The following is a 25,919-nucleotide window of genomic DNA, read 5'->3' as shown; positions in this document are numbered from 1 at the left end:
GGTAGAGAATGAAAGGGACCTGGGGGTGGTGGTGCAGGCAGATATGAAGTTCTCTGAGCAGTGCAGACGAGCTGCAAGAGTAGCTCATGGTGTATTGTCAATGATATATAGGAATTTTTCTAGCAGGGATAAGGAGGTGATTATTCCCTTGTATAAGGCAATGGTCAGGCCACACCTAGAGTACTGTATACAGGCCTGGAGGCCTCATTTCAGGAAGGATGTAGAGCTGCTGGAACGAGTACAGAGAAGGGCAACTAGATTGGTGAATGGGACAAAGGGGTTCTCTTACGAAGAAAGGCTTAAGTTTTGCAAATTACAGTGTCTGGAAACTAGGCACCAGCGGGGTGATCTGATAGAGGTGTACAAAGCCTTGAATGGTTTGAGCATGCTCAATGCTGATGGGATTCTTCCTCTAGCTCAGAAAAATCACCTGAGAGGGCATAAATTCAAATTGAGGAAAGACAGATGTAGGATAGATGTGCGGAAATTTGCCTTTAGCCAGCAGGTGGTTGGTGGGTGGAACAGACTTCCATCCCTTGTCGTGGAAGTTGATAGCCTAAATAAGTTTAAGGCTCAGCTGGACAGGTATTTCGAACGAACAGAGGGGTGAAGTGGAAGTGGTTATTTTTATTTATTTATGTTACTTTTTTTTTTTTTTTTTTTTTTTTGGCTGATGCTGCATAAGCTTGCTTTCTTGCATCAAATGCCTCTACTAATGCTAATGCTAATGCTATATATACACTATATATATATGTGCGTGTGAAATAAAATTAATAAGTCTGTTAAAAAGTGCAAAGATGGATGCGTAAATTACAAAAAATGCCAAAACTAATAGAAGGATAGTAGAAAATTGCTTTGGCACAACCTATTACTGTAAATCAACATTTTCACATATGACTATAATAAAGACATACTAGCAGTCAAGGGCGCCTCCGTAGCCAGGTGGGAAGGAGCAGCAGTGTGTAGCACACGCTTCTTGATTAGACCGGGGTTCGAGCCCGTCACCACCAAATACGGAGGATGCGGAAAGGTCAGGGAATGACCACCCCATATTCCCGGAGCAATATGGCCTTAGTTGCTAATGCTCCTAAAAACCAAAATAACAAATAACTAGCAGTCAGGTAAACGCTCATCTGGAGGATAAATTAAAGGTAAAGAGAATAAAGCTAGAACCAAACAGATTAGAATACATTGATTAAATTGTATTTACCTCTTACTATTTTTAAAATTTTAGTAAGTGTGAATGACTGCAACATTTTTATTTTATTTTTTTAAAGACTTGTAAATATAAAGAAATGAAACCTTTTTTTGTATTAATTCTGTACATACATGCATTACAATAAATAAATAAATATATACATGTATATACACAAAATACATATATATATAGATATGAAATAAAATTAATAAGTCAGTTGAAAAGTGCGAAGATGGATGCATAAATTACACAAAATTCCAAAACTAACAGAAGGATAGTAGAAAATTGAAGATGTTGAAGCAGTGAGAAAGAGAGAAAGAATGTGAATTAAATCAATGAGTTAAGCAAAATTAGAGACTGAATTGGATAGCCAACTAGAGAGAGCAGAACTGTAAAGCAAAAATGATTAAATTAATATATGGAGTAATAACAGGCAACAGATAAGGGTGGGAAATTTCGGTTATAAGTCCAAGAAAGAGGTAGAGGAATTATAAAATTAAAATCTGATGTTAGCTAAAAATAAATATTGATACATAATCAGGTATTTCATCAGGAGACTACACTTGATCACGTATCAAAAACTGCATTTCTATACTTGTCCATACCTGTGGAAGTAAAGCAAATTTAAGAATAAAACTAAGTGAGAACAAATAGGGGGTAAAGCGGTAGAACTTCCGCAAAAATATGGACAAGGTAGTCCCAATGCAGTGTATGTTGTAGAACAAAATAAATTAAAGTAAAATTAAAATAAGTGCTTAAAATGAAAATTAAAATGACACAATTTAGAATAAATTTAGGGAGAATATATATATATAAAGTTAATGCAAGCAAATGGTATAAGGCAAGGGAGTGAATCGAGGAAAGGGAAGGGATGAAAGTGTAGATAAAAAAGGCGAAGATAGCGAGAGATTAAGGATGTTCGTATCACCCTCGTATTACACTAATAGCTTTACGAACAAGAAAAAAGAAGAAGTAGAAAGTATAAAGAAAAAAGCTAAGAAAAAGACATTAAAGATTACTGGGGGACTAGCTGGATCATAAAGCCCATCCTTTTAGTAAGGACCCTGACTAAGAGAGAGAGTTAGTAGTAAGAAAGAGATTAATACCAGATAGATGCTTGTGATGTAAGAAGCTGAACAATAAGAGCCAAAAATATAAAACCTCCAAGAATATGAAAAAGTAGATAGCTGATAATAGAGATGTACAGTATACAGTACAAATATTTATAATACAAAATAGATACCTAGAATTTAAGTAATGAGTAGTAAATAGTTGAGGCAGGATTTTTATACTTATTATATATAATATAATATAATATAATATAATATAATATAATATATAATTTGTGGCCTGATGGTAACTTATTGGATTAGCATTCAGTCTTTCAATGAAAAAAATGTTTCCCACCATTGCCCTAGCTGATCCTTCAAATTTCTCTAATAGATAGGCTTGCAGAAGATGAAATAAAGATAGTTTAAAGAAAAGTAGGAAAATATTCAGGCAAGGTGGGATTATAACCCCCATAGTGAGGGTACTGGCTAAGTGAAAGTTAATTAAAATAGGAAAAATTACTACCATAACCTAGATTGTTGTGTGGGGAAAAGAGATGAATTCTTTTCCCTAAAAGAGAGAATTTTTTTTTGAGCAAATTATTCTCTAGAACAGGAATAATTAATCCAAAGTAAAATTAAGAATATGAGAGATCAAAAATTATTTAATTTAAAATGCTATGAAATGAGAAATGGCATAAAAAGTAAGGATAGGTGGTATTTCAGTACTGAAGAAACCTTACGGAATTTATAGATAGAATTAAAAGCAAAATCATGCAGAGTAGAAAATATCTTCAGAATAAAAACCAATGTTGAGCATTTACTATGATATGCACTTCATAAATGACAAGGAAGGCATTACTGACCATGGAGGAAACATCTGGTAGGTAAACGTACACTATAAGTACAATAAGATAGTGAGGCAATTAGTGTCACATATGATAAAGACTAACGAATAAGGAATAATTACCTTATTCCCATTCCAGGTCCTAATCTTTTCTTTATGGCAGTAACTTCCCCTATTTCAATTAATTCTTTACTTAGCCAGGGCCCTCACTATGGGGTTGGAGCCTGTTACAGTTTTATTTTATTCTCTTGTTAAGGCTATATCTACCTATTCTATATGTTATTATTATCACTTAATTTATCCCTCTAGCTTTGCTATACCATGGTATTGCCTTACTTTACTGGGTAGAAATAAATGTTCTCATATATATACACAGTATATTAAACAGTTAATGTTATTTCCTTGTACATACAATGCTCTTATTTAAGGCTTACATATAATCAATAAATGCAAAATAAATTAGATTATTATGATTACTCACATAATGTTGGGACTACCCTCCACACTACTGTTATTTCTAATTCATGGCATACCACTGGTCATTTTGTAGGTTATTAACACCGAGAGATAGCTAACAAACTAAATGAGTATTTTGCATCTACATTCACACATGAGTTATTCAGGGAGGAGAATGCCAGAGGTGAATTAAACTCTGGGAGTGAACCAGATGATTTTGTAATAACTGGAAGCAAAGTGGAGGAGAAATTGTTGAAGATAAACATAAGAAAGCCACTAGGGGTGCTGTTCTTATTTGGCTCTGTATTAGCAACACCTACTAATACCTTGTGGCACTACCATTTGCCAATAATACAGACCCTACACACCTTAGCATGGACTCCACAAGGTGTTGTCTCACAGGACACAGGCATGGATTCCACTCCATGCCTGTGTCTTGCAGCAAACAATGTAGAGAAATGCATGCTAAGAAGAATATGAAAAGATAATCTATCCTAAATCCAACAAGCAGCATGCTTAATGGGAAAAGAAGAAGAAGAGTAACCCTAGACAATACCTAACATAATAACTCTAATGAATTGAGACTATTTTTTTTTTTTTTATCATATGATGTGAGCAATACATGAAGGAACCAGATTTTCCTGCTTCCTTTGTGTATCGTGGCCAGGAGGTCCAACCGGAGAGAACGGCACCATTGTAATATCCAAGCCTGAGGCAGGATTCGAACCCGTGACCTTTGGGTTGCCAGGCAGGCACTTTACCCACTCGGCTAGCCTGGTCGACTATATGAAAATTTTTCATGGTAGGGAAATAAAACTGAATAGCAATAGTTCATTTCAAATGAACAATATTCAGTGTCATCATAGCTGAAGTCATCACAACAATAGAAAATATAAACAGAAACTGAGAGCTCATGGTCATTCACTGTAAACCCCCCACTCTGTACTCATGCTACGAGGAGAAGAGTGATGCCTAGTGATTGACCTTGGTTCACTAATTAACCTACATACAGAAAGTTATTTGCCTGAAAGCTCCTACTAGAGCCAAGTGACCTATAACACTTTTATGAAATTTTTGATGTACAGTGTGCAGAGATGCATGCAGCTGAAATCTAAACACCATCACTGCGTAAAAGTTCACATTCTGTTCACTGTATTTATAACTATTGTACAGTTACATTACCATGCAATAAAAAAAAATGTATGCTAGAAATTTATTCATGTGAAATAGGCCTAATATTATTCACTGATTATTGCAGAATTTGCACAAATCATGGTAAGGCAATTCCTTATGAGATTTTTTAAACTGTGTTGGAACAGAAAAGGTTAAAAAAAAAGTACCCATACTTTCATACCCATACAATAATTTGGTAAAATTATTGTACCATAATTCTGAACCATACTGAGGGGCTGAAATATTCAATATCCTACCGTAATTGGCTGAGAAAAATTCAACCTCCTTGAGAGATTGTGCAAGGCTCAAAGGGTAAAATTTTTCTCACCCTGGTCTGTGCTTGTTAACAGGAGAGACTGCTTCTACAAGGTTGGGATACACTTAAATAGAAAGGGTGCAAGCATATTTGCTGATGCTATCAAGGCAGTGTTAGGTGGGTTGGAAAACAGGGTGGATTGGCAGTGTTAGTAGTTAGGTGAGTTGGAAAACTGCTGCTAGCTTGGGGGGGGGGATACACGGCATAATAGATTAACAGTAGCCGCTGGCAGAGGTGAAGTGATTCTTGCACTGCTTCTATTGGAATGAGCAGCAGCCTGGAAAACAAGGTGCATGAGATTTCAGAGACCACTGGGAGTCGTTGTGGAACAAGGGCTGTGTTAGGGTAGCTAAGAATAGGAACAGTGGCATGTATACCTGCATGTACACCAATGCTAGGAGTTTGATAAATAAATTTGATGAATTTGAGGTGTTCATCAAAACATTAAAGGCAAATATTGTTGGGATATCAGAGACATGGTGTCACACAGATATAAAGAATGCAGAAATGGAATTTAGAGAGTACAATGTGTACAGGAAGGATAGACAGGAAAAGAAGGGTGGAGGGGTTATACTATTAGTTAAGAAACACATAAAATCCAAGCAAGTACAGCCAGTTGACATGGTGGGACAGTGCAGTGTCGAGTCAGTTTGGTGTGACATAAGCACTGGGAAAGCAAAATTGAGAGTAGGAGTGCGATGAGAACCATCGAGATGCCACTTGATAACCGTAGAAGTACACGCCACAGCTACATAGTTAGCAAGAGGTGTAAAAACAGCCGAACATAAAAGATCAAGAGATTTGACAAGAAGACCCAGGAAGTTCGCTTGAGTCTAGCAATATTAGCGACCAATGTCTTAATTTTTTCTCTTGTATAAATTACATATTATATTGGGTGAGATAAATTTCTCGTCAATGAATATCCCAAAAAATATATCCCTAGAGTACTGTATACAGGTCTGGAGGCCTCATTTCAAGAAGGATGTAGAGCTGCTGGAACGAGTACAGAGAAGGGCAACAAGATTAGTGAATGGAACAAAGGGGTGCTCTTATGAAGAAAGGCTTAAGTTTTGCAAATTACAGTGTCTGGAGACTAGGCACCAGCGAGGTGATCTGATAGAGGTGTATAAAGCCTTGAATGGTTTAAGCATGCTCAATGCTGATGGGATTCTTCCTCTAGCTCAGAAAAATCACCTGAGAGGGCATAAATTCAAATTGAGGAAAGACAGATGTAGGATAGACGTGCGGAAATTTGCCTTTAGCCAGCGGGTGGTTGGTTGGTGGAACAGACTGCCATCCCTTGTGGTGGAGGTTGATAGCCTAAATAAGTTTAAGGCTCAGCTGGACAGGTATTTTGAACGAACAGAGGGGTGAAGTGGAAGTGGGTTTTTTTTTTTTTTTTTTTTGGCTGATGCTGCATAAGCTTGCTTTCTTGCATCAAATGCCTCTACTAATGCTAATGCTAATCATTGACAAGACACCATGAACTACTCTTGCAGATCATCTGCACGGCTCAGAAAACTTAATATCTGCCTGACAATTATCCCAAGGTCCTTTTCATTCTCTACCACTGTCAATGTGGTACCACAGAGTTGATACGTTACTCTGGGATTACTGCTTCCCATTTACCTTGTTCAGGACTACATTTCTTTCACAAATTACAAAATTTTCTATAGTTCTCCTTTCTGTACTGTTTTGTCTCTTTCCAACCTTAGCACGTCTCCCATAATGGTAGTGCAGTGGGTTTTCTGCTTTTATAGAAGACTCAATTTCTGTGTACATTTCTTCAACCGCTTCATCATCATGGTTCAATGTTTGTGCATAAATCATTATAACCTTTAGCTGGTATCTCTTAGAAATCCTGAGTAGTAGTCTTGACACCTTTGGTGATGTACTTTTGACTTCCAAAATCTTATTTATATCTTTATGGACCAGAAAGCCAACTCCACCTTTGCTCCTTTCAACGTTTGCATTGGTGTACAGCAGATTCACACTTGATAAACTTATAAGTGATTCATTTCTTCTTCTTGTTTCAGCCAGACCAATGAGATTCCAATTCACATTTTCTAATTCCTTTTCTAATATCCTGTCTTCACCGATGAGCAATCTTACATTGTAACAGGCCAAGTTCAGTTTCCATGCATGGCAGCCTGGTCGTACCCAGAGATTCTTAGCAACCTCTGCTTCCACTCTGATCCTCTCGCTGCCGTAAGAGAAGGGAGTAAAAGCTGCTGGAGACTGAGGGTTGGTTGGTTGTTGGGTTTTATTGGCGCATTAGCAACTAAGGCTATAATGCGCCAAAACCAGTTTGGAGAGACTGAGGGCTATTTATTTCATTGTGCTGTCATGTGCTGGAGGATTTGGTCTTTTCCTGTTTACGCTGACCAGGCATCTTGAAGTCTATCTCTTACCATAACATTTACTGAAAACATTTACTGAAATTTAAGTAAATGATATTGAAGTTATTCCTTATATCCAATTCTTCAGTGAAAACCTCACATAGCAGTTAATTATATTAGTCAGACCTGGTTTGCAAAGCAAACATGTCTGTAACTAAGAACACCATAATATACCCTAGCATAGAAGTTAAATTAATAGGTCTGTTCTCATTTTACCTTGTGAGCCACCTTTGTGAATAGGAGAGATGTTTGCACATCTCCAATTTAATGGGACATCACATGAATCCAAGGATTCATGTGATGTCCCATATAACTGCTAAAGGATTGCTTGCATCATTTCCTGCTTCTTTTAGTATAGCTGGATAGATTCTGTCGGTTCCTGGTGCCTTGTTTACTTTTAATAATAACTTCTGTTCTCTTCTCAGTTATCATAAACTCTTTTGAAGTTCCTCAGTTTAAAGATATCAAGTGGATCAATATGGCAAATCTCTTGTTCACTTTTAATTATAGTATCTTCACTTCTAGTCCCTTCTCAGTTATGATAAAAATCATTCACTTCCCAATTAGTATTAAACCACTGATGCCTCATCTTTAAAAAATTTACTCAAATGTGAATATGAAGGCAAAATATTAATTAGTATGAGTGGTGGAAAACAATGCAAGAGAGTAAGCTTATACAATATCAGCCAAAAAATGGAAAAAAATATCCACCTCATTTATCCATCCTTCTAATAATTTGCCTAATTCTTCCTTAACTTTATTCCAACTACCCACTTCCACAACACCAGACGGTAGTTTATTCAATCAATTATTCTCTGGATGAAAGCAAATATTTGCACATCTATCATGCAGCCATCCTTTTTCAATTTAAGCTTAAATATGCCCCTTACGTGTGTTGTCTGAAGAAGAGTTAGGATGCCATAATATTTAGTTCACTCAAGCCATTTAAAGTCTTAAAGCTTTATTTATTCAGCTGATTAGCAACTAGTTCTGCCTCGTCAATACTGTTACCAAAAATATCAAGTGGACAAATATACCAAATTCCTTTCCTTTTGACTAACATAAAATCCTTGACACTGTTCTGTGCACTCTTAGTTAAGGACCTAGTATCAACTACTGGCAACACGATGCAAGGAAGCAGAGCTTACACAAGAAAAAGTCAAAAAAAAAGAAAGCAAGAAAAACAAAATTACTTACTTCATTTGTCTTTTCTTTCTAATAATTTCTTGGACTTGGCCATAGTTGTCCTTGCACCATAAAAACCGAAATCAAATCAAAAATCTAATAATTTCTCCAAACCTTCCTGAAATTTACTTAATGTTTATTCAATTGATTCAACAATATTGAACAATATCAATAAACAAAACCGAACAGAAATATATTCAATTGAATATTGAACTGAACATTCAATTACTCTCTAACTGAATACAAATTTCTGCATATCTACTAGGCAGATTCCTTTCCTTTCTACTAACATAAATGAAGAAATACTTGCTACTGTTCTTTGCATTCAAACTTGAGTTAGTAGCATGGGGTTGATGACACTCCAGATAATATCTCAGCAATTGGTGCTCTTCATTTACTCCATCCACACAGTTGTAACTCCTCATAGCTGTTTTTGAAAATGTTTTCTTTGATTCCGCACTGAAAGTTCCACAAATTTATGTTAATTATTGTATAATTAGGAAAATTCATAAATTACATTAAACCATAATTATATGCATGTGTTGATTGGTATCTCACTTATAATTAATGAGAGTGAGCTGGCTTTACTACCACATGCTTTCCCCCAATTGGTAATGCTCTCTGGCTTTCTGATATTGAAGTATTATCTGGAATCAAACTGTTCACATATGTGCTTCACAATTAACCCCGGGGGCTCACATCTGGTGAGTATGGACTTGGCAAACCCAGGGTCCTGAGCTGGATGTAATCATTCTTCTCTTTCTTGGTGATTCCTTTCTACTTCTGTCTCTCTCTCTCAGGGTAATTGGGGAATTTTTTTTTTTTTTTTTTTGGCTGGTGCAGCATAAGCCTCAGGCTTCCTTGTACCATATGGCTAATAATAATAATAATAATAATAATAATAAAACATTTTGTGCAGTGGGCTCTCTTGTTAGTGACAGGCTAGCATCCAATTTCAGGAATTCGTTGAAGCACACAAGTTTTTCAATTTGCATTTTGCTAACCAGCAGGCACAGAGGGCACCACATAAATTGAAAATTTATGAGGTGCCATAAATTTTCAAAGTTTATCAATAGTAGTATAGGCATCTCTGGTGATTCTTTTCTTATGGAGCATGTAGCCTATCAAAAGGATTCCATCCATATCTCAAAAAATTGATGGCCATGATCTTACCAGTGAATTTTTTGAGCAGTGGTGACTCATGGTATTTCCCTACACAAATTCCTGCTTTATTTCCAAATGCCATCATGAAATTACATTTTATTATCATTTGCAATTCTAGAAAGAAACTCTTGTGGATCTTCATCATGCATGTGTAAATTTTCCTCACAAAATTTGAGCCCTGCATTGTTTCTGAAGAGGTGTTGGCATCCTTGGCACACAGCAAGAACTGACCTTTAACACAGCTATGTATTTGAGGAGGATGTCTTCAGTTTTTTGGCACATTTTTATAGTTATCATTTCTACTGGTTATCCTGAGCATAGGTCATCTGTGGATTCTTGAGCCTATGAAAACTGCTTAGACCAAAATATTACCTGACATTAAGAAAACAGCATCACTACATACAGTGTTCACAAATAACTTTTAGTCCCTTCTCTTCTTTTGCCAGAAATTTCATGATGGCCTGAGACTCCAATTTCCTGTTGTTGATATTTTCATGTTGTGACATCCATATTTTCCTTTGGGTTGGCTACTACTTTAAATCTCTTCTATTCCACTTCATTGTATTGAGTTGGTCCTGTGCAAATAAATTACAGCCATTTCTGACATTATGATAAAATTACAACTGTATGTATATCAAGCATGTACACCAATGAGCCAAAACATTATGACCAGCGAATTGTTATGCAAACTGAAGCAACTGCAGGTGAACTATGGCATGTGTGTCGGTTGGGACATGGCATAAAAAACACCTGATACTGAACTCCACTACTCTTGTTCTTCAGATGGGAAAGGCAGCGGACTTAAGCAAGTTTGACAAAGGGCAAATTGTAATGGCCAGAAGGCTGGGTCAGAGCATATCTAAAATGGCACGGCTGGTAGAGTGCTGACGGTCAGCAGTGATTAGTACCTACCGAAAGTGGTCCAAGGAGGGATAACCCACGAACTGCCAGCGAGGTTTGGACGATCACAGCTCATTGATGCTCGAGGTGAGCAAAGACTGTGGCACAACTTGCCGATAATTGGAATGCTGGTGATGGGAGTAATGTGTCACAACATACAGTACATCAAACCCTGTGAAAATGGGGCGCATAGCCGCAAGCAACTCCGAGTGCCCATGCTAACCACAGTTCACTGCCGACAGTGCCTACAATGGGCATGCAAGCATTGAAACTGGACCTTCAGTGATTGGAAGAAGGTCGTCTGGTCTGATGAATCATGTTTCCTGTTGCACCATGTGGATGGCCGGGTACATGTGCGTCATTTACCTGGGGAAGTTATGGTGCCTGGATGCACCGTGGGATGAAAACAAGCTGGCAGCAGCGGTGTCATGCTTTGGGTGATGTTCTGCTGGGATAACCTGGGTCCAGTCATCCATGTGCCTGGCACTCTGACTTCTACCACCTACCTAAACTTCATTGCTGACCAGGTACACCCTTTCATGGCAAAGGTCTTCCCCTCTGGCAGTACTGTCTTTCAGCAGGATAATGCACCATGCCACACCACCTGGATTGTTAGAGACTGGTTTGCAGAACATGAAGAAGACTTCCAAGTATTGCCCCGGCCTCCAAATTCCCCACACATCAATCTCATCAAGCATCTGTGTTGGAACAGCAACTCTGATCTGCAGTGTCTCAACCACGGACCTTACAGGAGTTAAAGGTTCTGCTGGTTATGTGCTGGTATCAGATACCACAAACCACATTTAGAAATCTTGTAGCATCCATCATATTAGGTAGGTGGTCATAATGTTTTGGCTCATCGATGTATATAGTCAAGGTAGACAACTTATTGCACATCTCTCGAGTATAATATACATTATGATTTTAAAGGTTCTTTCAATGCAGTATCAATAAATTACATGTGTATATAATGACCTCTCCTGTCATTATATACATGTGTGGATGGCCGGGTACATGATTACAGCCTTGTCGATCAATTTGACGCTGGAGGGATTGTACGATCACATGGGGATGAATTTTTCTCAGCTCGGTCTTTGCTTGTTAACAGGAGAGGCTGCTTCTACAGGGATGGAATGCACTTAAATAGAAAGGGTACAAGAATGTTATCTGATGCTAAAGAGACAGTGTTAGGTGGGTCAGAAAACTTACTAGCTTGGGGGAGGGAGAGTTCACAAACTCAGATTAACAGTAGCAGCAGGCAGAGGTGAAAGTGATTGTTGCACTGCTTCTATTGGAATTAGCAGCAGCCTAGAAAGTAAGTTGCTGGGGATTTCAGGAACTACTGTGAGTGATCATGGAACAAGCAAATATTGAGGCTATGTTAGGGTAACTAAGAGTAAGAACAGGTGCATGTATACTTGCATGTACGCCAATGCTAGGAGTATAGTAAATAAATTTGGTGAATTTGAAGTGCTGGTCAAGACATCAAAGCAGATATTGTTGGTATATCAGAGATGTGGTGTCACACAGAAATAAGCAGTGCAGAATTGAAATTTGGGGAGTACAATGCGTAGCAAAAGGATAGACAGGGCAGGAAGGGAGGAGGGGTTATTCTGTTAGTTAAGAAACACATAAAATCTAAGAAAGTGCATCCAGTTGACCTAGGCGGACAGTGCAATGTTGAGTCATTTTATGTAACATAAGCACTGGGAAAGCAAAAATGAGAGTAATCCAGTTGACCTAGGTGGACAGTGCAATGCAGAGTCATTTCATGTAACATAAGTACTGGGGAAGGCAAAAATGAGAGTAGGAGTGTGTTATAGGCCTAATAACTCTGATGAGTAAAATGAACAATTGCACAGAGAAATAGAGTGGGCCAGAGTAAATCAGAATGTCTTATATAATGGGGGTTTTCAACTTTCCAAATATTGACTGGAACTTGTGGGTTGGCCACTGGCACACTAGCAAGACTTTTCTGGATTTATTGGATGATTGTTTTCTACATGTTGTAGAAATGTCTGGTTGCCTCTCTACAACAGCATGTTGTAGAGAGGCAACCAGAGGGAGTAATACTCTTGATCTAATTATCAGCAGTGATTATTCATGGATTAAGAATTTGCAAATAAAGGAACCACTAGGTGGCAGTGATCACAGTGTACTGATCTGGGATTCACTTAAAGATGTAACTAGCATCAGGGGTAAAGGAAAGGGTTTTTGCTATCATAAATGTGAATAGTGTTCTCAGACAGTTTTTAAATTCTATACAGTGGGACCAAATGATGACATTACCAACAGCAAATTCTAAATGGAAAACATTCAAGGAATTAACCTTGGAAACTACTAGAATTTTTATACCAACTAAGAAATACTGTTCAAGTTTAGGCCTAAATGGACATCAGATGAACAAATGAGACTAGTGACAGAGAAGAAAAATGCATTGGATGCATATAAATTATTAGGCAATACAGAAGCCTATGGTAGATATAAACTTCTGTAATCAAGTCACAAAGGAGGTTAGGCTAGTAAAGGCAGATTACGAGAAACCTTTGGTCAAGGATGCTGAGAAAACAGCAAAGACTTCTTTACTTATATAAACTCTAGAAGGAAGGGGGTGAATCCGATTGGTCCACTTGATACCAATGGTTCAACTGTTGATGATCCTGCTCAGATAGCTGACAAACTAAATGAATGAGTATTTTACATCTACATTCATACATGAGGAATTCTGTAGGGAAGTGGAGGACAGAAGCTTATTAAACTCTAACAGGGAGTTAAATGATTTTGTAATAACGGAGAGCAAAATGGAGGAGAAATCGTTGAAGTTAAACATAAGAAAGGCACTTGGGGCAGATGGAATCTATCCAGTTTTATTACAGGTGGCAAAGGAAGTAAGCAAACCCTTAGCCATAATTATGAGAGCATTCTTGGACTCAGGGGAGGTTCCCGCAGACTGGAGATATACAAATGTATCCCCAATTCACAAAGGAGGATCCAAGGATGGCACGAGTAATTACAGACCTGTTAGTTTAACTTCTGTTCTGGGGAAAATAATGAAGTCACTGGTTAAAGAAGCATTGCAGGATCATATAGACAACACTGCAGTAATAATTCGGACACAGCATGAAATGGACACAAAGCGTTTCATGTGCAACAGTATCAAAAGCTTTTGATACTGTTGCACATAGAAGACTACCGTACAAACTGGAGAAGTATGGCATTAAAGGCAAGTTGCTACAATGGATAAATTGATGGTTGAGTGGGAGGAGACAGTGAAGGATAATCAATGGACACTGCTCTTCATGTTCTAATGTTATTAGTGGAGTCCTTCAGGGTTGGTTGTTGGGCTCATTTTTGTTTTCTATACTTATCTATGATACTGATGAAGGTATATAAAGCTTACTGTCTAAGTTTGCAGATGATACAAAGGTTGGCTGGGTTGCTAATGACAGTATGCTACTGCAACAGGATCTATAAAAGTTGGGCAGATGGGATGAGAAGTCACAACTAAAGTTTAATATTGACAAATGCAAAGTAGTACATATGGATAGAAGTAACCCCAGAGTGATGTACCAACTGTGCGGTGCAACACTCAAGGTAGTGGAGAATAAAAAAGACTGAGCAGTGCAGACAGGCTGCCAGAGCAGGTCATGTGGTCTTTTTAATGACGGAGGAATTTTTCTAGCAAGAATAAGGATGTGATAATCCCTTTGTATAAGGCAATGGTTAGGCCACACTTTGAGTATTGTGTACAGGTCTGGAGGCCTCATTTTAGGAAGGATGCAGATTTGCTAGAATGAGTACAGAGAAGGGCAACAAGTTTGGTGAAGGGAACAAAGGGGTGTTCTTACCAAGAAAGGCTTAAGTTCTGCAAATTGCAGAACTTAAGCCTTTCTTTCTTTATTCAAAGGAGAACTGGACAAATCTTTGGAGCAAATGGATGGGTGAAATGGGAAGTGTTTTTTTTTTTTTTTTTTTTTGGCTGATGCTGTATAACATTGCTTTCTTTCATAATGCTAATGCTAACAAAAAATGTACTGTTTTCATTTGCATTTATGATTTAATAGGATTTCAGTTTCTAACAAGAAAAAATGTATTAACGTTTTCATCTGAATTTATCGTTTTTTTTTTTTTTGAGTGAGTTCACTTCTTTTATAAAGTGATTATTAAATATTCTGAAAGAAGTTTGGAACTGTATCATTAAATTCTCATTTAGGAAACTCTCTGTTCTGTATAAATAGAAATGAAAGCAGCCCAAAGTATTAAAGGGAGTTCCCTGTAAACTAGAGAATAAGTGAAGAAGAAAATATAGGAAACCAATTAAATTTATTTAGAGCAAAAGAGAAATTTCATGAAAAGACAAATTTAACAGTTCATAACAATGTTTTTAAGCCTATTATAATCTATGGAACTGAGAGCTCCATAGGAGTCTCCATTCGTGATGCTACATTCCTGAAGTAGATGGCTAAGAAACAAAGAAATTGATCAAACATTAGAATTTTCAAAAATGAAAGTTATATTTTAAAAAAAAAAATGAATGAAACTAACAGATGCCAGCAATTCCAAGACCACATTACAAATGAGGAAATAACAAAAATCTCTGAATAATCAATATCCAACCAAAGCTCACAGTAAGCAACACAAACTTAAGTTGATATAGGGGTGCAGAACAAAAAATCAATCACACGAAACAGGTATTAGAGAATGAACATCTCACAGAAAATTAAATAGCTTGGATGAAAAGAATACTACAGATCAGGACTAATTTGCACTACTACAATGACTTATACACCCACTGGGTATAACAAATTTGGATGATGATTAAACTTTAATTTTTACACTAACCATAATAGAACTAGTCTATTATTATAAATAAATATTATTAACTGTATGTAAAACACAAGTTGAAATTAGCATACATTAGGACTTTTAAAAAGAAAATCGGCTAAGGTAAAGAAAGCCAACACGAGAACGACGAGAAATGTTGGATAACTTACACGGAAAATTAGTTTCCCGATACCAGACTCTAGCGCTGCCTCACTCGGTAAACAGACGGTAGGTGTTATTGGTCTGGAGCCGAAATCAAGGATTTATAATAAAGAATCTATATACAGGTTGTCTCAAAAATAATGGTACAAATGTTTAGGGGAGGTAGGTAACATCTAAAGGAATGTGAATCGCATAGGAACCCATAACCGGAAACGTCACCGTCTGTAAGTCGGTAGACGGCGCTGTTCATCAGTTTGCGAGAGGGAAAATTTCTAGTTTACTCATTCAAGCAGTAGTCGCCACATAAAGAGCATGCATTGATATACGAACTGTGTGCTGGCAGACATGCACCTAGTGTATGGATTAGCAGAGGGCAATGGACGAGCCACTCAACAAATTTATGGAGAACGCTTCCCAGACACACATGTACCGGACCACCGTTTGTCTGCGTGTGTGCATCAAAATTTGTGTGATTATGGGTCATTTAGAGGTAATAGGAGTAGTGCGGGCAGACCACGTTCGACGCGAACTCCCACCATGGAAGAAAGTGTGTTGAATGCCGTCCAGAATAATCCTACTACCAGCACACGTGCCGTTGCCTCTGCCTTAGGAGTGTCTCGTTGCAGTGTACAGCATGTCTGGCATGATGATTCCTTACACTCCTTTTATTTCCAAAGGGTTCAGTTACTGCTCCCCCAAGATCATCCTGCATGTGTGGCTTTTGCGCAGTGGTTTCTCCAAGAAAGTGTTCAAGATTTGAATTTTCCAGCGTATGTTTTGTTCACGGATGAGGCTTATTTCACTCAGGAAGGCTTATTCAATAAGCACAATGCTCATGTGTGGGCTCACGACAACCCACACGGTGTGTGCCCCCATGCGGCACAACATCGCTTTGCAATATATGTGTGGGTAGGTATGGTTGGTGACTGCTTAGTCGGCCCATACCTGTTACCATCCCGCATGAACTCCGCTAAATATCGAATCTTTCTTGAACAAGTTCTACCAGGGTTACTTGACGATGTTCCAGTAAATGTGAGACGCAACATTTGGTTTCAACATGACGGGGTGCCTGCCCATTATGGAAGGTGTGTTCGTGACCATTTGAACAGGTGTTTTGGGTGTCGATGGATTGGCTGTGGTGGACCTGTTGCCTGGCCTCCATGCTCACCTGATTTATCGAGCCTTGATTTCTTTCTGTGGGAGGCCCTCAAATCTATCGTGTATGAATTGCTTGTGGAGACGGAAATGGATCTCGTGGCGCGACTCGTCTGCGCTGCTGCTACTGTCAAAGAAACTCCAGGGGTGTTCAACCGTGTCCGCCAATCCATGCTGCGTCGGTGTCACGCATGCATTGCATCTCATGGTGGAACCTTTGAGCATCTGTTGTAACATAATGGAATGCATCCATCTCGTACTCCATTGTTAATATTATGTCAAATAAATCTTGTGCCTCTGCTACTACTTTCCCGTGACATTTCCGGTTATGGGTTCCTATGTGATTCACATTCCTTTAGATGTTACCTACCCTAAACGTTTGTACCAATATATTTGAGACACTCTGTATATATATATAATAGCTATTGAGGTGTTGATTGATGTTACGATACATGTGTATCCACATGAGTGTCTTTAAAAATAAAAGTGTAGTAATAAAAAATTAATATTTTGTTAATAAACAATTTATGCGCTAATCCACCCATGATTCTAAAGAAAAAGGGTTAGGTTACTCCCTCGTAGCCGAGTGGTCAGGAGTGGGAATGCAGTAGCACACACTCTTTGAGTAGACCGGGGTTCAAGCTCCTGACTGCTAAATACGGTAGATCTGCCAACCTGCACTGGACCAGCATGGCAGATTATGGTCCATTTACCTCAGCATGAATTGTTGAGGAGGCTTCCACCCTGCAGTGGGTTGGCAATGGTTGCAGTTTACCTTTTTTTTTTTTTTTTTTTTTTACACCCTCCATTTCGGGAGGGGTTCAAGCTCCCATGGGATTCAAGTGGAGGTAACCTGACCTTTTTTCACCATTATGGAAAGCGTTGATTAGGCAAGTTACCATTAGTGCTACTAAAGTGATACTAAACCGATGTTATCGTGTGTTGTGTTCGGGCACCAATCAGCACATCATCTGCCATGCCTACCTGTCAATCAATATATTGTTCTCAACTTTGCTCCAAACCAATAACACCTACTGTCTGTTTACCGAGCGAGCAGCGCTAGAGTGCCGTATCGGGAAACTAATTTTCCGTGTAATTTATCCAACGTTTCTCGTCGTTCTTGTGTTGGCTTTCTTTACCTTTGCCAATAAATCTTTATTTTTTTAACGTATATCAAATACTACTTACCCTTCATCATCTTCATGTAGGCACTGCAGAGTACACAAGTTGGTGGAGTGAGGGCGAACATCCCTATCTCCTCTCTGATCAAATATCTGAAATAAAACTGGTCTTAACTAGATGTGTGTGTGTGTTCTCCTTTAATGCTATGTATTTTTCATATTATTTTTTCACTAAATCAGTGACTAACTAAACAACCTGTTATAGGTATCAGCAAAATAGCAAGTCTCAAAAAAACAAGAAATTAAATTTTGCAATTTAATTAAGTTTGAATGAACCCTCATTTTACCACTCATTGCTTATATGGAGGGAGCCTTGGTTCAAATCCTTGTCGGGGACTGGAGAAATTTCTTGAAGCCTTCTTATTTTGGGTGGCAATTAGTCAATCTTGGGTAGCGGATTTCCTCCTGTGTGGGTTTCCACAGGAGGAAATCCTCTAAGGAGGAATTTCCTCCTGAGCTATTTTAAGTTTTTCAGCTTCCCCATGATCATTTTAAAAGTTGGCATGCATGCTAACACTTAAAAATGAAAATTCACAAAACACCTTTAACAGATCTGGCATTTAGCTGGAATATATCAGAACAGTAAAGAATGTTTCTTCTAAATTAATAATAAAAAAATAATAATTAATGCCATGTACACAGTGTAAGTAGCACCCCTTGTTGTACTGTATGACATACATTAATTACTGTATTTTTATTAAAAAGGAATTTATATCATAATGAAATAGAATAAACCACATTTTAAAATTATTTGCTTTGCTGAGTTTTCATTTTAATACTGACCAAACTATATTTCAAACTATCAGCTTGATTTGTTTGAAATAATGCAGGAAGGGGGTTTGTTCCAAGTATCATTCCAAGATATTAAAATTCTATCATTACTGATATACAGCAGGATCTCTCTATTCATGACCGTTATGTTTCTGAAGGTGTTTACAAACAGCAAGGCATACAGAAAAGGGGATCTAGGTTCTCAGATCCCAAGGTATTTTTGCTTAAAATATATTTTACACACACACACACACTGATCTTCACTGTTATACACCTAGCAAAAATCTTTAAGTTATCTTATTATAGAGTTCGTGGTATAAATTTCACAAAACTTTATCTGCATAGATATCATGCTCACTGAAGAGTGAAAGGACAAGGCACCATGTTTCAAACCTCAACTGACTGTCCCTTGAAGAATGCCATCAACTGCCACTTGTTTGGTTTTTTGACAATATAAATAGTTCAAGAGCAAATTTTCCTTTCAGAACACACTACTAATACATATGGGTGGGGATGGGGTCCGTATTCAACTTGTGTTCAAGGCTGCGATTCTTTGACAGGATGACAGTTTTGCCCAGTACACATGAGTCATTTCTGCTATCTATACACATGTGGAGGATAACTCCTATGATTCTTTAGTAGCAGGTAGTCTTGATCCTTTTGTGATATTTAATAATGTGATATCACAATAATCTGATGACAAAGGAGGCAGTCACCTTTGAAAGTCTGGTGTATTTTGCATATTTACTCTTTACACTTTTAATTCTGTTTTAATGTTTTATCAATATACTGAATTTTATTTAATATTACTTTAAGTAAATATTTATTCACTGTGTTTTATCTTGTATATTTCATTTTACTTTTTTTTTTTTTGATCAACCCTTGTTATTCATTGTATTGATATATAAACTGCAGTACTGAATTTATTTGAAAAATAACTTACAAATTCCTGCAAGTTTTGATTTTTTCATATGCATAAAAGCACATAATTAGGAAGGTAATTGTGTTCATAACCTTTAGGCCAATCTTCTCTTAATGTTACATTATCCTCTCTCATGCATGAATATTCACCACATAGGAGAAGGCTTCAATAATGACAAAGACTAATAGAAAGAACTGGGCTTTTGAGAATAATGAATTCAAAACAGCAAAAAATAAAGTGAGATGTACTTATTCTTCCTATGTGTTGAAGTGATGGATTTAAGAATAAGCAGTTTTTGCATAGGGTCTCAGAATTTAGGATGCTCCCCAAATTATTATATCCAAGGAAAAATGTCATGGAATTGCAACATATTTCAAAGTTACAGTAAAGAACTGCAGTTTATTTTGTAAATGTAGCTGTATATAATCAGGATTGAATTACCATGGCCTACAAAGCTTTAAGGGCTTACAATTTAGGTCCAAAATAACTCAGATGTTTCAAAAATGAGAAAAGCTTGTTCAATTGACTAATAAATTAAATTTAACAATTTCCTTTAAATGAATTACTTTAATATATTAAAGTAGCACCGCTTAATTTTCGGCACTCACCTCTTGACGAATCCGCTTGGATGTGATGAGATTATAGAAGGCACATAGTTAATAAGCATGAGAGACTTCTTGTACTAAATCATTACTGAAGTTGTGGTTCAATTTAAATTTTAAAAAATTAAAACATAATTTAATAAAAACTGATTAATATTTTAATGGGTTTTTATTAAACCCATTAAAATGCATACCGTCGTAATCATCGTGTATACCACACCTGGCGCGGTATACACAACGATTCGCCAGATAGCGTGCTGTGCAAAGATGTTTTGATTGATCAGCACAAAACAAGTGGAACATCATAAATTTATTTAAAATAAAATAATGAAAAAAATGTATAATAAAACCGTTTTACGGGACCCAAAAAATTATGGGCACTAGGCAGTTGCCTAGGAACAAAGTCCGCCCCTGATTTCTATATTGTAATAAATATGAGTTACACAACAGTCAAAAGCCAAAAGCAAAGATAGCCGAAATATGAATAAAAGAAATAATTAAAAAATAATTTTTTTACAATTATTTCTTTTATTCATATTTCGACTATCTTTGCTTTTGGCTTTTGGCTGTCATGTAACTCATATCAGTATTAGTATTAGCAATGGCCACACAGTGCAAGGAAGCCTATGGCTCATGCTGTACCAGCCAAAAATAAATAAATAAATAACAAATTAATAAATAAATAAAATAAAATAAATTAAAAAAATAAAAATAAAATAATAATAAGAAAATTATTAAGAAAAGGAAATAGACAACCTATGCATTTCCCTCCTGTAAGGTGACCTTTGAATTTCCCCAAACTGTCAGCCTCCACCCATTTGGGTAACTTATTCCAGTTATTTACAACTCACTGGTTAAAATAAAATTTCCTGCAATATAGTCTAAACATTTTATCCTGGAACTTGAAATTATGGTCCCCTAGTTATAGAATCATTTATAACCATGAAAATTTTGTCCTCATTCATTTTACTTATGCCTCTCAAAGCCTTAAACACCTCAATCAAGTCTCCCCTAAGGTGCCTAGTTTCTAGGCTCTACAACCCACATATTCAGTCTTTCCTCATATGGACGCCCTTTTGTTGATCTCACCAAGCAAGTTACCTATCTTTGAAAGAAGCTCGATGTCTTTCTTTAGGTGCAGTCTCCATACTTGAACACAGCGTTCCTAGTGTGGTCTAACAATAGTCTTATATAATGAGATTATGACATCCTTATCTCTACTAGCAATTGTATAATAAATCATCGATAGGACACACACCATGGGCCTTCCTTGCAACCTGTCTACAATGCTTGGAGAACTTCATGTCTGACCGTATCGTAACATCCAAGTCCCTTTCCTCCACTAATGGCTTTAGTTCAACTCCACCAAGTGTATAAGTTATTTTGGGGTTACTGTTCCCCAGGTGTAATACCTTACACTTTGCTGGATTAAAGCATAACTGACATTTTTCTGACCATCCCTGAAGTCTATTTCGGTCACTCTGAAGAATCTCTGCTTGGTGGTGATCATTAACTGCTCTACCAATCTTTGCATCATCTGCAAATTTAGACATCACTCCCCTATCCCTACATTGATGTCATTTATGAAAATCAAAAACAACAGTGGTCTCAATATTGATCCCTGGGGAATCCCACTTCTTACATCAACAAAATCTGAGGAATAACCATTTATCACAACCCTCTGCCCTCAACCATGAAGCCATCCATCTAAGGATTTTTCTGTGATTCCAACCTATTCCAGCTTATAAAGTAACCACTCATGTGGGACTGAGTCAAATGCTTTGTTGAAATCCAAACAAACAATGTCGAAATTATTCCCTAAGTCCAGCTCTTGAGTCACACTGTCAAAATAGCTAACCAGATTAGTTAAGCATGATTTTCCCTTTACAAAACCATGCTGAGTATCCTTCAGAATTCCATTTCTATCTAAATGATCCTGAATTCCACCCTTCATCATTGTCTTCATGATTTCCCTACTACTGAAGTTAGACTGACTGGCCTGTGATTTCCCACTTCACTCTTAGAACTGCCCTTTATGTATTGGAGATTATCTAATACTTTCCCGCACCCAGCAGCACGCAAGGTTCTGATCTGATTCATTTTCTTCTTGGTATTCACATACATATAAAACTCTTTGTTCTCATTCTTTGCTTTCTCATACTCAGCCTCTCTAACCTTATCTGTAGTACTATTACAGATCAATTTGTAGCCATTGTAGGCTTGCATAACTTTCATTGCATAATTTTCGCATAATATAGCTCCATATTCACCCATCTCGGCATCCTCCTCGTGCTATATTTTCTTAATGATATACTTGGGGGTTTTGCCCTCTGCTCACTGCGCTTGCTTCTTTTGATAAAATAAAATAAAATACTTACAGAAGCTTTCGACACTGTGTGTGTGTGTATGTGTGTGTGTGTGTGTCTCTCTCTTCCTCGGCTATGAATACATAAATATGTTACATATGGAAATCAAGAATGATATTTCATTATCATGCTAGATCAACAAAATGCATGCACGAGATTTATCTAGTATGATCACGCTAAAACAGAAGCTTGTTTTACCACAGTAAAACAAGCTTCTGTTTTACTGTTCCCCAGGTGTAATACACCTGGGGAACAGTAAAATCAAACTGGATTAAAGCATAACTAACATTTTTCTGACCATCCCTGAAGTCTATCTCGGTCTATTTAAAGGTATTCCATAATACTAATGTATTTGCCCTTCCTCTGCCATCCACCTAATTAATAGATGTAGTACCCTAAACTGCCTTAAACTCATAGTCCCTTTTCAGAAATTAAAATCTGTGCCTTTAACTACTGTAACTCAGGAAACAACAATTAAGCTTTCCACCGAACTTAAATATCTTGGTATTCTGCTGGATAAAAATCTGTCATTCACACCCCATATTACTTACCTCCGAAGCAAAATCAAAAAATACTCCACACTAATAGCTAGAGTCACTCGTCGCGACTGGGGGCTTAAGAAGAGGACCCTAGCCCTCTTCTATAAGGCAGTCTTCTATCAGGAGTCTGGTTCCACAAGGCGGTACTACTGACAATCTCGAGAGCCTACTGTACTGTAAGCACCCACACCCTCCAGGTCCTCTTGGGCGCTCCCCCCCCCCCCGGATCTGGAGATCGTCCGCTGTGGGTTGCTTTATCAACTATCCAAGGGCAAAGCAATCACCTGCCTAGACTACACAACTGATCCGGCGAACGATCTTAAACTCAAGAAAAAACACCTTCTCACCCACCTACAGCAGGCCTGGCAAATCCACTGGATGACTTCGACAAAAGGGGAAGTCACCCGAAGATTCATACCGGATAATCAACTAGTGTTTCCCAAAAGCCCAAACTGGTTTTCACCGGGACTGCTGACATCTTACCTGCTCACAGGACACGGCGCAATAAGAGCAAAACTCTCCAGTTTCGGATTGAGTGACACCCCGCTCTGCCACTGTGGACAGCCAGAGACGTGGGAGCACCTCATGCACCACTGCCAACTATACGAAGACCTCCGCTGCCTCTTAATAACCAGAATACGTTTCTCGCCAATAAACCAAGAACAATATCTCCTGGAGAGCGAGAACAACTATAAAGCCTTAACACAGTTCGCAGGATCTTTTTACTAGAAGAAGAACATACTCACAACCTTAGCAGGAATTTTCCCACAAACTAACCACTCATCATCCATAATAAAGATCCTTAGATGTGTCAACCAAACAAAAACCTAACAGCTACAATCTGAAGAACAACTAATCATTAACTTAACCTGGATCTGACCACTGGCTTAAACTGGAATCATTATCTGGACTTAACTACTCAGACGGACGAGACAACATGTCCCAGGAATGGCATACGAAGATCTGACAAAGACATTGTGCAGTTTGCTGCCGAAACACCATTAGGCGATCTGAACTGGGTACCCACACTCGGTTCACTTTCTTTCCCTTCCCTTGGCAGGGGATGGCTACTCTGTACCCTCCCCCCTGCCATCCCCTATCTTCACCTGGCGAGGCATGGGCCTGCCCCGCCGACTTTTGAGGTTATCTTCACTATTGACCCCATATTTCTGTCTTTCGCTCCCCAGTCTTCAGTCTCCCTTCCCTCTCTAGCTATCTTGCGACTAGCGTTTGACCCTTGCCAAAATTACACAAGCCCCACACTAAAAAAATAATAAAAAATAATAATAAAAAAAAAAAAATGAACTCTAACCCGTATAACTTATATCTCTTTCAGCCTGACCCAATTTCTAGCGTTTCCCCGACCCCCCCACTCCACTTTTTTTTTTTTTTTTTAGGTCCTAGCCACTGAAATCTCAGGAAATTAGGTGGCAGGACCTGCCAGAGTAAATTGTAAATTTCTAAAATACTGGTGTACCTGGTCTGCCTCCACAAGGTATAGTGTGGGCAACGGTGGGTCTCATTTGAGACCCAACGGCTAAAAGACCAGATGAACAACGGTACAAAACATTACACACCACAATATTCACACACTTTTAAACCTCTGGCCTCTACAGTGTTCTGTATCACACCACAATGTATATTACATGTTTGTTTGTTATTTGGTTTTTAGGAGCATTAGCAACTAAGGCCATATTGCTCCGGGAATATGCGGTGGTCATTCCCTTGACCTTTCCGCATCCTCCGTATTTGGTGGTGACGGGCTCGAACCCCGGTCTAATCAAGAAGCGTGTGCTACGCACTGCTGCTTCTTCCCACCTGGCTACGGAGACGCCTTGTATATTACATGGTGATGGGGGAAACCCCTGGTGCCGTTAGACCCTAAACACACTATACACTACTGTAACATCTTTGTTCATCTTCCAACTAATGACTGTGTGATCACTACCTGCCAATAGTTCCTGTACTGTAATGGGTTCTTCAGACATGAAAATTTTAATTCATTATATTTTGTGAACACCAAATTATTGGCCTAAAACATACAGGATTTGGTGTTCACAAAATATAATGAATTAAAATTTTACTAGAAGAAGAACATACCCACAACCTTAGCAGGAATTTTCCCCTATCTTCACTCAGGCATTGCTATATATATACCACAATTAATAAATTCTCACATTTATATACAAAGAAGTTCTAAACAGCTGACTTCAATCCTAATATCTTAGGAATATTTTTTACATTCCATAAATTGCAGTTTGCATCAGACTCTAATGCACGAAAATTAAACAGGTAGCACTTATAATTTCAGCAGCAACCATTCTGCCGTTCATCAATATTTATTACAATATAGAAATATATATACACTTGCATCCTTTGCTGCTGCTGCTTTGCATGCTTTGGTGCATTTGACATATGCAGTTTATATTATCTTCCCACTATTTCTACAGTTTTAATTAACTGGTATTATATACTATATCTATTTTATACATATATAGTGGACCCTCGCTTTATGATTGGTTAACTGTATGATCAAATCTCTTTACAATGGACTCTCCATAATAAAATACCGTTCACTATATGATATGTAGTAACTGCCAGTCACTGTGATCACATTTGCAAATTGAATTTTAATTCTATTAAACGGTGATTCTAATAAGCAAAAATAGGAGGGTTATTATTATTATTAGCCATATGGTGCAAAAAAGCC

The 25,919-nt window shown here is 37.8% G+C and overlaps 1 protein-coding gene across 2 annotated transcripts in view; it reads right to left on the bottom strand.

The window, feature by feature from the left end:
* The window catches only part of LOC150089273 (uncharacterized), a 192,331-nt gene that overhangs the window by 17,468 nt on the left and 148,944 nt on the right, over nucleotides 1-25,919 (bottom strand). For both annotated transcript variants that reach the window (XM_090368457.1, XM_090368458.1), the window contains one exon: nucleotides 18,017-18,102. In XM_090368457.1, coding sequence (XP_090224583.1) covers nucleotides 18,017-18,102 — 86 coding nt within the window. The remainder of the gene's footprint in view (nucleotides 1-18,016; nucleotides 18,103-25,919) is intronic.

This window comes from Mastigoproctus giganteus, chromosome 2 (assembly GCF_048544385.1).
Source record: "Mastigoproctus giganteus isolate SK-2022 chromosome 2, ASM4854438v1, whole genome shotgun sequence".
NCBI classification, from domain to species: domain Eukaryota; kingdom Metazoa; phylum Arthropoda; class Arachnida; order Uropygi; family Thelyphonidae; genus Mastigoproctus; species Mastigoproctus giganteus.
The sequence above is the reverse complement of the archived record's forward strand: the minus strand, read 5'-3'. Positions and strand labels throughout refer to the sequence as shown.